Here is a 17,300-nt window from a genome sequence, read left to right as displayed (position 1 = left end):
AAGCGCATATTAAATACAAACGTACCTGCAGTAGCACTTAGAACTTTTAACCTATTTTCAAATATATTTGAATACTTAGTGAGAGGTCAAGAAAAAATACACCTTTTATTGGCTAACTAAAAAAGTTACAATATGCAAGCTTTTGAGGCAACTCCGGGCCCTTCTTACATTACATTACATCCTGCCTTAAGAAGGGGCTGGAGTTGCCTCGAAAGCTTGCATATTGTCACCTTTTTAGTTAGCCAATCAAAGGTATTATTTTGCGTGACTTTCACTACAATCATAATGGCTAACATGGTACAACACCCTAGTACTACTTTAAATATTCTTAATATTAGTATTCAAACTCTAATCCACCCTAATAAAAGAACAGGTTTCTGCACGTGTGTCTGTATATCTATGTTTCCATCTGGGGCTATGCCACTGTTACATGCCATCTGGTAAGAGATTTATAAAAGCAATGCTAATGTTTGTGATGTGTCATCTGTTGGAATCAAAAATGCAATGCATTTTAATACTATATGCCTTACAAAATACATTCCAATGGATGGCGCACTGCAAACAGTAACATTGAATACATTGGAAGTCTGCATTGATTACTTGAGATTTTAACCCATCTTAATCAGATAGAAAACCTATGTTTGTATAATATGACAGCCCTAGTCCAGTGCCTTATTTTTTTACCTTAAAAAGCATTTTTTGATTTTTAGTATTTCTTTTTACATGCTTATTGCTGATTAGCTCTGACTCTTGGCAATTTATTTTTCCTTTGTATACTGAAGGTTAAAATGTACTTAAACTCTGTACAACACACAGCAAAATAGAAACAAATAAACTTCTATTCACCACACCACAATATGCTGATACTTTTTAAAGTGGCCAAAAAGTTTAGGCTCCTTTTAAAATAAGACATTCTCACATTCCCTTTCAAGGCACAGAGGCAAATTTAAAGGCACTGTTCACTTTTTTCTATAGAAACAGAGAATCACCATAACATACACATTAAATAAGATTATCACATAATATCAGTCCTCTCATGTATCATTGCTACTAAATAACCACATAAAGTGAGTTTTAACAATGCAATTTTAGACTGAGTAAGAGAGAAAGCATCTTCTGAATCTAGATTTTCAAAATGAAATACCATATTTTTCGCTCCATAAGACGCACTTTTTTTACTCAAAAGAAGGGGGGAAATGTCTGTGTCGTCTTATGGAGCAAATATTGCGTCACAGACAGTGATGTGTATTACCTGACAAAAGTCGACATCCAGGGGTAGAGGGCGACAATCAGCTGTTAATAGCGACAAAACTCACCGTTACATTACAGGCATTCCCTCTCTGCTTGGAGGAATGTTAGACTCATTGACTCGGCACCTAAACCTTGCGTGTGCGTGAGTTACGAAATGTAAACAAAAGCAAGATGGCATCGACATCTCACGAGGGAGTGAAACGAGTGCACAAAACAAAATATTCAGCAGACGATGTTTTGCACATTATCGCTGAGTCGGACTCTGATTTTTCAGAATCTGATTTTGTTGAGAGTGATCAGGAGATCAAGCAAGAAAGTGAGGAACTGGCACCAGCTGATCGGACACCAGCCGATATCGCCCCAGCTGAGTGCATAAGTGCAGCCGATGCACCTACGGCAAGTTTCGTGTGGGAGTGTGATATAGCGGGTCCACAGCTCCCATTCAAAAGGCCGTTTTAAATAAATAATCACCGCGCTCACGGTTTAGCGAGGAGGCGTGGTAGTTGTGGCTAAAGTGGGTCTCAGGACAATCTGTAGTATGGGCGTTTCTCACCTAAGTGCACAGGTGAGAGACTGCCCACATCCGTGATTGTTCCTGGGGCTGCTAATGTGCTGCAGCTGCTATGTCCTCTTGGCATAAATAGACGCGCGAGCCGGCTAGGAGGGAGGAAAAAAAAGGAAAGAGAGAACGGGAGGTAGCGAGAGAAGACAGGAAGCAGGTGGAGAGAGCCAGTGTGAGGAAGAAGGAGAGCAAGCGAGCAAGAGCAGGCTCGCATGAGAGAAAGCAGGCAGCTGGGAGGAGAGCCCACGAGGGGAGTGTTTGGCTGACACTCAGTGGGGCTGAAGAAAGCGCTTGCACCGCATTCTCATTTTTCAAAGTGGAAACCCAGAACAAAAGACGAAATGAATGAAGGGCTTTGTGGCATTACAAATAAAGATGGGACTACACTGGTGATATAACTTCAGGGAGCTTTGGTCCAAATGTGCTTTGTCCCCTGGTGGCTTTGGACAGGTTATGCCGCGTGATAGGTACGTGCTCCTGCAAAGCGATTGTGAGCAACTGAGCTTCATAAATTCTGACACTAGCGATGAGTTCTTGGGATTTCCAGAAAACTAGAAGAGTGCTTGAACCTTAAAGTCTCTCCTCATTTGTTAATGACTGTGATGATGGTTCTTAATACCGCTGTTGACTTTACATGGTTGAAATATTATTCTGCTATATTTTATTAAATATATTAATACACCATTTGGTTCAGAATATTTTTTTCTTGTTTTCCTCCTCTAAACCTAGGTGTATCTAATGGTCAGGTGCGTCTTAAGGAGCAAAAAATATGGTATATATTAATCAATATATATTAATACTTTTTGAATTCTGGTCACTTTGTAAAATCTATAAAACAGCAAAGAGATTTTATTGCATTTTTGGAGAACCTGGAAACAAAACTGAAATAATTAAAATGGACCTGATTAATCACTAAGAGTAGATGTAAATGTAGTTACATGTAGTAGGGGTAAAAGAGCTGGTCCTTGGCGCTCCTTGGGTACTTGGAGGAGGTGGCATTGTAGGTGGAGTCAACCTGGATTGTGTCTTCACATCAGCAGGTGAATCTGGCATGGTGGAGTGCTTCTCAGTGCGATCTAAAAAAAAAGAAAAGGAAAAAAACTGTGGTTCAAAACTTGTGTTATTACTTTTTCTTTTGGCAGTCTAAGCAACAATGGAAAATAATACAGTAATCTTAAGCAAAAACATTTGTGGGCAATTTATAACATTTATGTGGGCCACACTACATTTCCAAATTGAACCCCAATCAAAGCATTTCTAAAAGGTGAGCCTCAGATGGTGCTGCCTCATTAGCACAGCAGCAGAATTATAGTTTGTTCTCTGCTCGACTGTAGGCAGATGCTTCCTTTGGCACAAGCAAAGCCCTGATCACTACTGTCTATTTTAATGCTCTGACAACTAAGAGAAATACAGAAAAAAGAGGTAAAATAAAGTAATGGTAATGAATCCTCCACAGACATTATGCCCTGTGAAGCCTGGTGTTCTCCGTTGCAGGTGAGGCCTTGGTTGATGATATACTAGTTTTCAAATAATTCTCCAAGAAAACACCTGTTGCCCAGTGCTGCTTTTGTGTATAGAGTGCAATTCATGCACAACTTTAAAGCTGATACTGTACTGAGAATGGGAAGCACTGGTATATCAAGACTGAAGGCTTACTTAATATTAGTGTTCCTGTTTATTAGAAATGTACATTGAACAAATCTTAAGTCTAGGGTTACAAAATAACTGTCTTATACTTAAAACTTTTCATAAACTCATTACTTCTGATTAGTACCTGCTATTATTTCCTGTTAAAAAATTTTTTTTTATATATAACCAGTGACATAAATGTGCAGAATCATACAGTGAATCTTCAAACTCCATATACAGAGTAAAATGCATGGAATTTGAAGCCAGTATACTGGAGTGGGGAGTATTAATGTTAAATACTTCAAAACTGTGCTGCATGCTCTGAATATTATGTATACTGTATAGATAAATTATACTTCCCATATAACAGCTTATTTTTCCTTTAACTTTTCAACAGGTGACTTAGTCTTGTAGTTTTTGTTAGTATAACTATACCATGCAAAATACATTCCTTTTTCTACAAGAAACCATGTATTGACTGTGACATAATTTACCATGAGTAATAGAGCAGTATTGCCTTTACTAAGATGATGGCCTTGGTGTACTAAGAGGAGGGACATTGTGTGCTTCAATGATCCTTACAACTATGTTGTCAGGCAATGTGCACTGCTGGTTGGGTTACCTAAGAAAATTTCATTGAAAGTTAGGCACTAGACAAACAAAATCAGTTAATGACACTTATGATAAACCCAAATAAATGGAAGAGAACCTCACCAAGGACAGGGGTATCATGACTCACGTCTGGAGCCAAGCCTGACTGCAGAGTAACCTACATAGCTTGTTTGAACTAAGTCCAAAAAAGCTGCATTAGCCTGTCATGTGAGCTCACCATCCAGAGGGTGAATGGTGAGGGTTGAATGCAGTGCCATGTGGGCGACAGGCAACAGTGGGATGGATCTAAGAAAACTACATTTTGGCAATGAAAACTTGCTATTGGGAAATGAATATAACTTCTTTGATGTAGAATAAGCTGGAACCTGTGCAAAAGAGTGAAATATACCAACTATATATAATTGTATTTATGTTTATGTCCAGCATTGAATTTGGAGCAAACTTATTGATCAAGGGTGGTCTCTCTCCCATTTTGAAACTGCACCACAGAAGAGTCACAGGGTAGTTATGGGTTTGCTCATCTGGGCTGCATACTGTAGGAGTTTGTTTCAGTGGAAAACTCAGTGGAGTTTTCTGTCCTTTAAACAACATTGGATTTGCTCATTACAAGAGTACCATCAACCGACTTTGTAGTCCTCCAGGGAGACTTCAGTGGTCATGTGGAGAACAGCAGAGATATTTATATGGACAAGAACAGTCTGCAGCTGAGTATAGTGTGTAAGAATCAGCACATGTTCTTCTCCAGGAAAAAAGTTGATTGTTCTATACAAGTAATGGGTGACCAACTGTCAAGGAGTTCAAGTACTTTGGAACATTGTTCGATGAGTGAGGGAATGGATTCATAAGAATGTTCAAGGAATCAGTGGAGTAGGAGCTGTTTACAGAGATTGTATCGGACCATGGAGGTGAAGTCCTTGGATGAAGCGTCAGATTTACCAGACAGTCTACATCCCAGTCCTCAGATGCTCACAAGCATTGGATAATGACCAGACAATTGAAAACAGGACTCTTGACCAATGAATAGGTCTGAGTAAAAATATCGATTTTCCAATTAATCGATGTTTTCATTTAATTGATTCAAAATTGATTCTTAATGTCTCGAGATTGATCTACTGGATCTTTATCCTGCTCTATTATTATATGTAGATTTTTGGTTATCTTTGTTTTTGGAGTCCGATCCAGTAGACGCCACTATTTTGCCTATTAAGGACTTCTATGGAAAATGAGTTTTACTACTTGTACTTCATACAAAGTGGCATGTCCTCCTTACCCGAAATCAGTGCCTTCGACACTGAACAAAAATAAGCAAAAATCTATACAGTACTTCGCACAAATTGGCATGTCCTCCTTAACTGAAATTGGTGTCTTCGACCCTTAAATCAGATATGTGGACTTACTATGGATTCAAATAGTGCATCGGTAAAGCACTGCTGGATTAAAGCAAAGCAATATGTAAGCTGTGCAACTCAGAAGTTAAGTATTGTGGTTACACAATAAATTTGAAAAATCACTTATCCAGACATCACCCAGAAACGCTGTCTCAGTCAGCATCCAAATGAGTGGGGCCTGAACAATCTATACTGGAGACAGCGTTTAACTCCAAGCTTAATTCATCGCATGTCCAAAAATAACAATCTATTGCACTTTTTATCTGTAAAGGTATGAGACCCTACACTGTTATTGACAATGAGGGCTTTCAACAAATGATACAGGTTTTAGAATTGCTTTATATTATACCAACAGGAATGCAAATGAATGAAGTCATTGACCTAGGCTTTATTAAGATCTTAAGGAAAGTATTGCCACGTCTCTCAGGTCAGTGGAGAGAATAGCCCTAACAGCTCTGACAGCTAAACATCCAGGGCAGCTGAGTCCTATATGACAATCAAATGTCATTACATTAAAAACGACTGGGCACCTACGGCAAATGTGTTGCAGATGAGTGCTCTGCATATCAGTCACACCGGGAGCAACCTCGCTACTTATACTAGTATGCAGAGCTGCCAAGGTGTTAGCTGTTGTTCCAAAAACCTTTTCAGCATCTCCAATGCGCCATTTCTTTGCCAAACCACATCAGTTAGAAGTTTGAGTGTTGGTAAGTGCAATAAACATTGCTTCTCTTTTAGCCTGTGACTAAAGTGGCTGTACTGGTATGGTGGAAAATGTTAGCAACATGCCTCACCCGGATGAGCAAGCAGGCAATTGTTGGAATTTTCAGAGCAGCACTAAGTTGAGCATGTGCAAAAAGCTGCCAACGTAAAGTAGATCTATAAGCTGTACCCCATAGATCATAGTAGCGGAGTCTCGATGGCTGTTTGTCTTTTATGTTCCAATCACCCAGAGCCACTGTCAACAAGCCTCAGAATTAGATCCTTATTTTAAAACACTTCAGTTTTTTGTCTGAGGAGGAAGTGTGAAGACACATTTTCGAGAGTAACGCAACAGTTACACGTGAGCAACTGTATGTGTAATTTGTAGAATTATAGAAAGACACAAATCTTCCTGCTGTATCTTTAATTTTGACTAATTCAAGATTAGTTTAAAATGTCCAATAGGGAAATAAATTTTGACAATAGGTTACTGAATAACATTTATTATTTAAGAAGCAACATTTAATTATTTTTAATAATATTATTTGCTAGATGATATAGGTATTTTATAAAGTAGATGTCATTGCATTGTATTAAAATAAGAAGCCCCTGCATAATATGTGTGGAATTTGATTTGGCAATAGACATGTTTACTAAATTATGATGAATTTTAAATGAGTGCAGTGCTGTGATTTTTTTTTTTTTTTTTTTTTTAAGAACAATGATATTTTGATCCACATCTTGCAAATACTGATGTTATACTGTATTGAATCGAGTCAGGACATTGTGAATCAAAATCGAATCAAATCAGGACATCAGTGCCAATACCAAGCCCTACCAATGAATGAGGGGGAAAGGCTGATCTTCAATTCAAAAGCACAGAATTATGGGAATGTGCCTTTCCTGTTTATGTTCCATGCTGATTTGCAGGACGTAAGTATTAATATTTTAGCAAAAAATGCATGTGTTCTCCACATTTTAAATCTAACTGGATAATGGACGTATGGATTATGCAACATGAGTGACGTGAGAATTTTTTTCCTTTTTCAATGGACATGTCTCACATAGTTTGCTGCTAGATAGAACTAGGTGCAATCATGTTTCATTACATTCTTTTTTTCTTTAGTTCTACATGAAAATATGAGATTTTTTTAGATCATTTTTGGGTACAGTATTTATTTTAAACCTATCATGGAAAACCAACAAAAACCATAGCCAAATGAGTAGTTATCTCAGTGCTACTGGCAAATTTACTGAGATTACTGTTTCTACGGTACTACATGAATTACAGTGTAACTTGGAAATTAGATTGAAACTGTATTTGCAAACCTATGTCCAAAACTTCCTCTAACAATAAATTGTTAAGCCCCAAAGAAAATTTTTTTTCCTCACTATTTACATTCTCATACATTCACATTCAGCCAAACCGTAAAGGCCTTCCTTGAGTAAAGCGCACACAGCATCCATACAGTGTGCCAACAAGGGCTGTCTGCCAGAGTTAGTGGAGAGATAAAGACTGGGAATTTCTGCGTCATCTGCTTCTCATTCAGCTAACACTCACTCTGAACTGTTATAGTAGGAAGGTTGTGCACTAGATGTGAAACACATGGGAGCAGGCTGACAGGGACAAAGATAATAATCTGCCATTTAAGAGTTAGTACTGACAGGACTTTCTAAAACAAGCACTGTATTTTTCCCCGCTTGTTTTTAATACAATACAAATACAAACCCACACATATGCATACTATGAAAGCATGCCTCTATTTTAATGTTACACACTCTCAAACAAACACACAAGCTATCTAAAACACACTTGGGTCATGCAACCTTATACACACACTCTCAAACTCTCATAAAGAATGTCAGTGTTTTTGCTAAAACAAATATATTCAGCATCTTACTCCCATTCACTTGTGCCTGTACATAGCTTCTAGCTTTATTCATATATAGCTGCATGGGAGGTGTTAATGAAAAACACACAATACACAGGACTGGCATTAACTCTGGGGTGCCTTTGTTGTGAAGTCTGCATGTTTTTTGTGTTCACATGGGTTACCCAGGAGACTAGATGCCTCTCATTGTCCAAAACATGCTGTCAGGTAATCGACTGCTCTACATTTTTCAAATTTGATTATAAAAGCTTGAAACTCTGAATCTTGAAGTAAACCAATAATTCACCCATTGTAGCTTTGTGCATTGGACCAACTAATGCTAAATACCTAATTGGATGGGTGATTACAAAACCCTTAGGTATTAATGTATCTTATTTTATACAGACAGACATTTTAACATGTACTTGTTTTTAGAACTTGTTAGAAATCAAATAAACTTGTCCAGTACATGTAATAAAGTAACAGTTCTGCTCATTTCAGCCTGCAAGTGATATAGAGCATTGCCCATGGTCTTTTAAATGTACAAATTTACTTAAATTACATTAGGTCATTTTGGTTCTTCTAACCATTTAATTAACCAGCAAGTACATATATGATTTGGAAGTCTCTACTGCTTTAGTACTGAATGTGCCTAAACATACCACAGACACACACATTTGTATTGTTCTATGACATTTCATGGAGTTTACACTGCAGGGCACGTTGTTGGTATTACTTTGCTTTTCAGTGAGTATGGCATCAAGCACATGAATCTCTATTATTAATGCTATTATTGAGCTAAGCCATTTCATCTGAAGAGTTACTCTGTTGTTAAAGGAATACTACACAGTTAAACAATGTGCATGCTGTGAGCTTCATAGGTTAAGGACTGCAGTTTCATTTTTTATGAATGTCTAATGTTAGCTTACAGTTTGTCTCAAGCTATCTTATAAGGACCATGCAGTCATGTCAAGTACTGTGTGTTTTAAAAATAATTGAAATGCCCTGTTCTCTTCTGTGATTCATCAAGAAAAGAAGACTGTACTTCTCCTGCTAGCAGAGATAAGCATATAGTTCAAGGACAGGAAAGGGGACACTGAGATACAACGTAGCAATTCACGCATTGCTTTGCCTCTGTAGAGATGTCAATGGTCTTCCCAGCATTTTTTTCACCATCTAATTCTGCTGAAAGTTTTGAACAATGTCCATTAAGCTACCTGTTCTCTTTACATATTCTTGCATCAATGTTTTGATTCAAGTATGTTCCATGCATTGTGCACTTTTTTTTACCCCCACCATCATTAATCTGTCCTTTTCACCTTCCCTTGTACCTTTTCTCTAAATTAATCAATAAAGACAGCTGGACTATTTTAGCCTAACAAAAAACTGCCTGTACAACTAATTTACTGTATATTAAAAACTAAACTTGAAAGAAAAAAAAATACTATTGCATGTAGATCATACTAGTTTGAAATATTCTGCAAGTGTGTACAAAAGGTACTCATGGACTTCTGTAAATAAAAAAAATAAAAATTAAATAAAAAATAAAAATTAAATAAAATCATAAAATTCAGTATTTTCTGTGGAAGTTCCCTATGCATACTTTTATTAATTCTAGATGATTTAATTACTAACCTCATGAAGGATGCTGTTTTGAAGTAATTTAAACGCTGAGATGTTTACTATTGACCATAAAAATTATTGCTTCCTGTTTCTAAAGCATTGCACTTTACTTTATTGAAAGGTGACCTGTAAATATGATTAAACTGTACATTTAGCTACTATACAACGTACCTTCAACTATGTTTTGCTTTTAACTTATTCATTTGCCTGTTACAAAACTACAATATAAACATTAATAAAATGCCTATCCTGCATAATTGTTTTAGACTATCCCATTAGGGTCTTTGAACAAAACAAAATAAAGATAAGAAATAAGTAGCAGTGCAAATTTCAGATCTTTCCAGATTGTAATTTCCCTCCACTATTTAGAAAGCATGCTATCAAGTGAACTGCTGAGTGTGCACTGTGGTGATCTAACATTTCATTAACGAGAAGCAATTTTACTTAGAGTATATTAAGACTACAAAAGATAAGCAAGTCTGTATAGTGTCTCCCCACACCTTGGATGACATAAAGAGGAGGGTGCATTTTGTCAAAGACTGAGTCCCTTTTGCCTTTCTGGGCATGTGGATTTCTGTGGTTCTTCAAAGCAGTCCTTCACTACCCATTACATGGCAGGGAACACTTGCATGTTCCTCCTGAAGCAAGGTATCTTGCCAGTCCTATACCACTTTATCTTTAAACGGCCTTTCTGGCAATTGCTACCATATGTTAGTGACTCTAAATTCCATCTGTTGGTTAGGAGGTTGCATAGTCTCTTCAAAGTCTTTAATGGTTCCACACTCTCTCTCTTAACAAAGAATAAGAGGTCTGGCATATTTTGGGTGCTATTCTCTGTTCTCTTACACTTGTGCCTATTGCCCTCCCACAGCACCACAATGGACAGAGTACTTGATCCTACAAATCTCCTATTGCAAGTGTGTACTCCTTTCTCTTGAGACCAGTCCCTTCCTCTCTGTCATAATAGCAACCAGGCCACTCCTTCATGATATGCTTTGCTTTCCATGGAGTGCATGTGCATTTAAATTTACAATTGTTTGAAGAATTCACTTTATAATATATGGAAATGTGATACATCTTCAAATCAGAATTTTTAAACAGAATTTTGCATTGTATTCTTTCCCATACCAAAATGGAGTTGGTCTTATCCATTACGGGAGAGATGGACATCTGAAACAGAACTCCATTAGCAGTGGTGTTATTTTTTCTTTTTTTTTTTATCATTCCGAGGTATCCTGTATTTACTCGTCTCGAGGAGGCTCAATTACAGTATATACAAGCATATATAAACAAGACCAGCAGAAGAAGGGTTCAGCAAGAAATGGAAAAGACACCTAAAGCTTCATCCAAGCCTAGACAGGAATCAAGTCCAAGTTCAAGGTATGGCCTTTCAGAGACTGACCTGGAACAGACAGGTGAAAGCACACATTTCCTGGGACATGAAACTGATGCATTGTCTCCTGTCAAGAGTGAAAGTGGAAGCGATTGTACAACCAAATCAGGCCAGGATAGCTTGTCGATTCCAGAAGATTCATTGAAACTGAAAATTACCTTCCATGTCGTCAATCTCTCCTTGTGAGCCGGAAACATCAACTTCAACTGGGCTTGCCATTTCATCAGTGGAGCGCAGAGAAGACCAAAACGATCTGTCTGAGCTGAATGCAATGATCGCCGCAATGGCCACAGTTCAAGACATAAAGGAGCTCAAGAATGATTTTAAAAAAAAGATATAAAGAATGAAATAAGTGATCTAAAGAAAGAAATAAATGATATAAGGAAAGAAATAAAGGTCATACACAAGACAAATGAGAAGTTCCTTCAGGATATTAAAGACCAAGAAAAACATTTAAATAATCGCTTTGAGGCAACCTTTAAAGTATGCTAGAAAAAATTGAGGAACAAATGCAGGAAAATGCATCGAAGTTTGAGAATCTTGGCGCTCATTTGGAAGACGTTAAGCAAACTTTCACAACTCGTACTGAAACAGCTGAACAACTGCCATCTATCACTGATGGAAAAGCAACGTCTGCAAATTCCAAATGCAAAGCACTCGGAGACAGACTAGCTGCACTGGAAGATGGATGCAGAAGGAATAATATTAGAATCAAAGGTCTCCCTGAGAATCATGAAAGTCCAAACCCGGTGAAATTCACATCTGAACTATTCTCTAAAATAATTGGAGAGGACTTTAAATCAGATACCAAGATAGCAGCAGCTTGCCGCATACAGGGATCAAATACCTCTAAACCTAGGACTCTCATCGTGTGTTTTAAAAAATTATATGTACTGTAATTAAAATTGTAATGTTACTCCTCAGACAGAAATCTGAGATTATATTTTGAAAATAACCACATTCGTATTTTCCCTGATTTTTCACCCTCAACAGTTGCTAAACGTGCCGCATTTTACAATATTAAACAACACTTACCAAAAGCCGAGATCAGATACAGCCTGTTGTATCCTGCCAAACCGAAAGTGTACATTCAGGGCAAGCTCTACATTTTTAATTCTATGGAGGAAGCAGAAAAAAGGCAAAAAATCTGATCCCTTTTTTGAAATACGATCGTGGGTCGCATTCTGTCCTGGCATGGCAAAGAGGGTCTTACTGGCTTGTGGATCTACTTGCTGATACTGGTACCATAATTATACATCCTATTTACTTATTGGCCACTTTTTGCATATGTTTTAATTACAGTTACAGTATATGCATATATTTATGTATGCTCGTATGTATGTATATGTACCTTTTTTTAAATTTTTTTTAATGGAGGCTGTTTAACATTATACCCATAGTTTACTGTATTAGGGCTTGCTATGCTTATCCAGGGCTACTGTTTAACATCATTCCCTGGGTCTTAAGACAGTCTTAAGTCTGTAAGATTATATTTTATTCTAGTATTTGGACTGTATTGTCAGTAGATATCTCTATTTTAATCCTTATATGCCACTGCTGGGGGGCCTGTTTTGTTTTGGACTTGCTCTGTCTCTAGGTATGTCAGAGGACTAGGACTTTGTGAAGTTTATTCTAGCCTCACGCGGGGAGGTAAAATGGGGGGGGGGGGGGGGGGGGGGGAATAGTGGAGGAGAGAAAGAGAGCAAGCTATTTCTAATCCATCCTTTTAATCCTTATAATTATAAGTGCCAACGTAACATTAGGCTCATGGCAGTAAATCCTGGGAAAACTGAAAATTAAGGTCAAAGCTGTCTTATCTTAAGTGACAACAAAAAAGTTCAGAAGAAATATCTTCAGGACCAAACAGTTAACTTTGCGAGCTGGAATGTTAAAGGACTGAATCACAAATTAAAGAGAAAGAAAGTATTATCTCACCTAACAAGTCTAAATGCTAAAATAGTATTTTTACAGGAGACCCACTTATTAAGCAAGGATCAGTTTCAGCTACACAGAGACTGGACTGGCCAAATATTCCATTCCAGCTTTACAAAGAAAACTAGAGGTGTGGGAATTCTTATACATAGAACAATCTCATTTGTAGTGAAAGATGTAGTATCTGATACAGAAGGGAGATTTGTGATTGTCATGGGTAATCTATTTAACTGTAAAGTGATTTTGATAAATATCTATGCACCCAATGTGGATGATAGGGACTTCATCTGAAACGTATTTGCATCCATTCCCAATGTGAACACTCATAAAATTATAATGGCTGGGGACTTTAATTGTGTTTTAAATCCAGACCTAGATAGATGTAATCGCCCCTGTTGCAGGAGACCTAACACTGCAAAAACAATTACACAGTTTGTAACTGATCACAACTTATCAGACCCCTGGAGATTTCCAAACCCAAACTTAAGAGCTTATTCCTTCTACTCACCAGTGCATCACTGTTAGTCAAGAATTGTTTATTTTTTTATAGATAATAAATCTTGTAATTAAATGCGATTAAATCTTGTAATTATGACACTATTGTTATCTCCGACAACGCCCCTTTGATCATGGAACTAAAATCACTATGCCCCACATATTCATCTCGCAGATGGTGTCTTAACCCACTTTTATCAGCAGACAAGAAGTGTACAGAATATATAGTCAATCAAATACATCCTCTGAGGTTTTTGCAGGAATACCCTGGGAAACTCTGAAGGCCTTCTTAAGAGGACAGATTCTCTTGCATTACCCACAAAAATATACTGGAAACCAAGAAGGTATCAAAGCTAATCAGTGAAATTACCAGAATAGATCAAGAACATGCCAGGTGTCCAAATGAAGCACTTTATAGGAAAAGGCAGGGTCTGCATTCAGAACTCAACCTCTTGACAACTAATTAAACAGAACAACTCATTTTTAAACCAAGACATCATTACTATGAACATGGTGAGAAAGCTAATAAGATTTTAGTTCAAAAAATCCACAAGCAGGAAGATCGCAGTGCAATCCCAGCAATTACCAACACAGACGGAGACAAAATCATTGACCATAAAAATATAATGCATACATTTAGAGACTACTACAAGTCCTTATATTCTACTTCGTTTAAAGAAGACAAGACACAACCTAATGCATTTCTGCATGCAATACAGACACCACAAATAGATACTCCCAGTACAGAGGAATTGGATAAACCTCTGCCACTATCAGAATTACCAGATGCTACAAACTCACTTCAGAGTGGGAAAGCAGCAGGCCCTGATGGCTACCCTTTATAAAAAAATCTCAATTAAGCTAGCTCCCCTTTTATTAGCAACATTTACAGAAGCTAGAGACAATAAAATTCTACCTCAAACTTTTCGTCAAACTTTAATTACCGTCTTTCGTATGCAAAATAAGGACTTATTACAATGAGCATCATACAGACCAATCTTACTTTTGAAAAATGATGTTAAGATACTCTCCAAAGTCCTAGCTAGAAGAACTGAGAAAGTGCTTCCTTCAGTAATAGCACAAGACAAAACTGGATTTATTAAAGGCAGACATTTAGCTTCCAATCTTCGATTCCTGTTTAATGTAATACAACCCCAAATCAGAAAAAGTTGGGACAGTGTGGAAAATGTGAATAAAAAAAGAAAAAAGCAAGTTATAAATTCTCCTGAAATTTTATTTCATTGCAGACAGTATGAACACAAAATAATTCATGTTTTTTTTTTGTCAACATCATTTGATTTGTAAATAAATATCCATTCTTGCTATTCAGGCTTGCAACACATTTCAAAAAAAGTTGGGACAGTACAGCATTTACCACTTTGTACAGTTCCCCTGTCTTTTAACAACACTTAAAAGACGTTTAGACATTGAAGAAATCAAGTGACTAAGTGTTGCAGGTGTTAGTTTGTCCCATTCTTCCTGCAAACAACGTTTTAGGTGCGCAACAGTACGGGGTCTTCGTTGACGCATTTTTCGTTTCAAAATGCGCCAAACATTCTCTATAGGAGACAAATCAGGGCTGCAGGCAGGCCAGTCAAGCATCCGCACCCTCTTCTTACGCAGCCATGCCTTTGTTATGCGCGCAGTATGTGGTTTGGCATTGTCTTGCTGAAATAAGCATGGGCGTCCCTGGAAAAGACGTCGTCTTGAAGGCAGCATTTGTTCCTCCAAAACTGAGATATACTTCCGTGCCATCGCAGAAGTGCAAGTTACCTTTGCCAAAGGCACTGACACAACCCCATACCATGACAGACCCTGGCTTTTGGACTTGTACCTGGTAACAGTCTGGATGGTCCTTTTCCTCTTTGGTCCGCAGCACACGGCGTCCATTTCTTCCAAAAAAGATGTGAAAAACCAATTCGTCTGACAACAATACACGTTTCCACTGCACAATGGACCATCCCAGATGCCTCCGAGCCCAGAGAAGTCGACGGCGCTTCTGGACACTATTTATGTAGGGCTTCCTTTTGGCACAGTACAGTTTTAGCTGGCATTTCCTAATGTAACTACGTACTGTAGTGCTTGAGAGTGACTTCCTGAAGTAGTCCTGAGCTCACGCAGTTATATCATTTATTGATGAATGACGGTTTTTAATGCAGTGCCGTCTGAGGGCTCGGAGATCATGGCCATTCAGTTTAGGCTTGCGCCCTTGGCCTTTGCGCACGGTAATTTCTCCAGATTCCCTGATTCTTTTCACTATGTTATGCACTGTAGAGGGAGAAATGCCCAAATCTCTTCCTATCTGTCTTTGAGAAACGTTTTTCTTCATCATTTCAAAGATTTCTGCCCGCACTTCGTGGCAAACTGGCGATCCTCTGCCCATCTTTGCCCCTAAAGGAGTAGGCCTTTCCTCGATGCTGCTTTTGTACCGAATCATGATTGCAATCACCTGTTAACATCACCAGTTTCAAATCACATCATTATTTAGTTATTATACCTCATTACTACCCCTTAATTGCCCCCATCCCAACTTTTTTTGGAATGTGTTGCAAGCCTGAATGGCAAGAATGGATGTTTATTTACAAATCAAATGATGCTGACCAAAAAAAACATGAATTATCTTGTGTTCATACTGTCTGCAATGAAATAAAATTTGAGGAGAATTTATAACTTGCTTTTTTCTTTTTTTATTCACATTTTCCACACTGTCCCAACTTTTTCTGATTTGGGGTTGTAATATTTACCTATAAAGGCTAACATCCCAGATATATTATTATCGTTGGATGCAGAAAATGCATTTGATATGGTTGAACAGAACTACCTTTTCATCATATTGGAGAAATTTGTGTTTGGCCCGAACATTTGTGCATGGATCAAACTACTGTTTACCAGTCCAGAAGGTTCAGTTTGTATTAACAACATTAATTCAGACTACTGTACTTCAAACTAGAACTTGGTAATAGACAAGGATATCCCTTGTCACCAATGCTTTTTGCAATCACCATTGAGCCACTGGCAGCTCACTGTCAAATGCTTATGACATAAAGGGGATTACCAGAGAAGAACTTGAACAGAAAATTTCTCTATATGCAGATGATATGGTACTGTATATATCTGATCAACAAAATACTGTGCCTGCAGTTCTAACAGCACTAATACAATTTCAAAAGATTTCTGGTATCAGAATTAATTTGAACAAAAGTGTGATCTTTCCAGTGAATTTTCAAGCACACAATATTAGATTGGACACCTTCCCTTTTATCATCGCAGATCAGTTTAAATACCTAGGGTTAAACAAACATCACAAATAAACATAAAGCTCTTTATCAACAAAATGTTAATGTCTGCTTGGAAAAAATTAAGCAACACTTGCATAGATGGTCTACCCTCCATCTCACTTTAGCTGGAAGAATTAATATTGTCAAGATGAATATCCTTCCTAAGCTTTTTCTATTTCAAAACATTCCAATATACATCAATAAATTATTTTTTAAGAAGTTAGATTCAATCATATCCTCATTTATTCGGACCTAAGGCAGAAAGTGGCATGGCTCTAGCTAAATTTTCAATTTTATTACTGGCCACGAATATACAAACTATAAAAACTTGGACTTTGACACAAACAGAGGAACAGACACAGGCTGTAGGAAGTATTTTAAGACAGAGAAGCTTTTATCTGTGGCACCTCTGCATGAGAACCACCTTTTTCCACCCTCTCAAACGTACGCAGTATTTAAATGTCTGGAAAATATTTAGGATTAAAGATCTATACATAGATAACGTCTTTACACCTACGAACAATTACACTCCAAATTTAACTTTCCAGCAAAACATTTCTTTCA

General features: G+C 37.5%; 1 protein-coding gene across 6 annotated transcripts in view; it reads right to left on the bottom strand.

Annotated features, from left to right (window-relative positions):
• runx1t1 (RUNX1 partner transcriptional co-repressor 1) overlaps positions 1 to 17,300 on the bottom strand; it is a 153,305-nt gene that overhangs the window by 65,299 nt on the left and 70,706 nt on the right. For all 6 annotated transcript variants that reach the window (XM_028817788.2, XM_028817789.2, XM_028817791.2 and 3 more), the window contains exon 2: positions 2,752 to 2,889. In XM_028817788.2, coding sequence (XP_028673621.1) covers positions 2,752 to 2,889 — 138 coding nt within the window. The remainder of the gene's footprint in view (positions 1 to 2,751; positions 2,890 to 17,300) is intronic.

Source organism: Erpetoichthys calabaricus, chromosome 13 (assembly GCF_900747795.2).
Source record: "Erpetoichthys calabaricus chromosome 13, fErpCal1.3, whole genome shotgun sequence".
In the NCBI taxonomy this organism is placed as follows: domain Eukaryota; kingdom Metazoa; phylum Chordata; class Cladistia; order Polypteriformes; family Polypteridae; genus Erpetoichthys; species Erpetoichthys calabaricus.
This window is presented reverse-complemented; position numbering and strand designations above follow the sequence as displayed.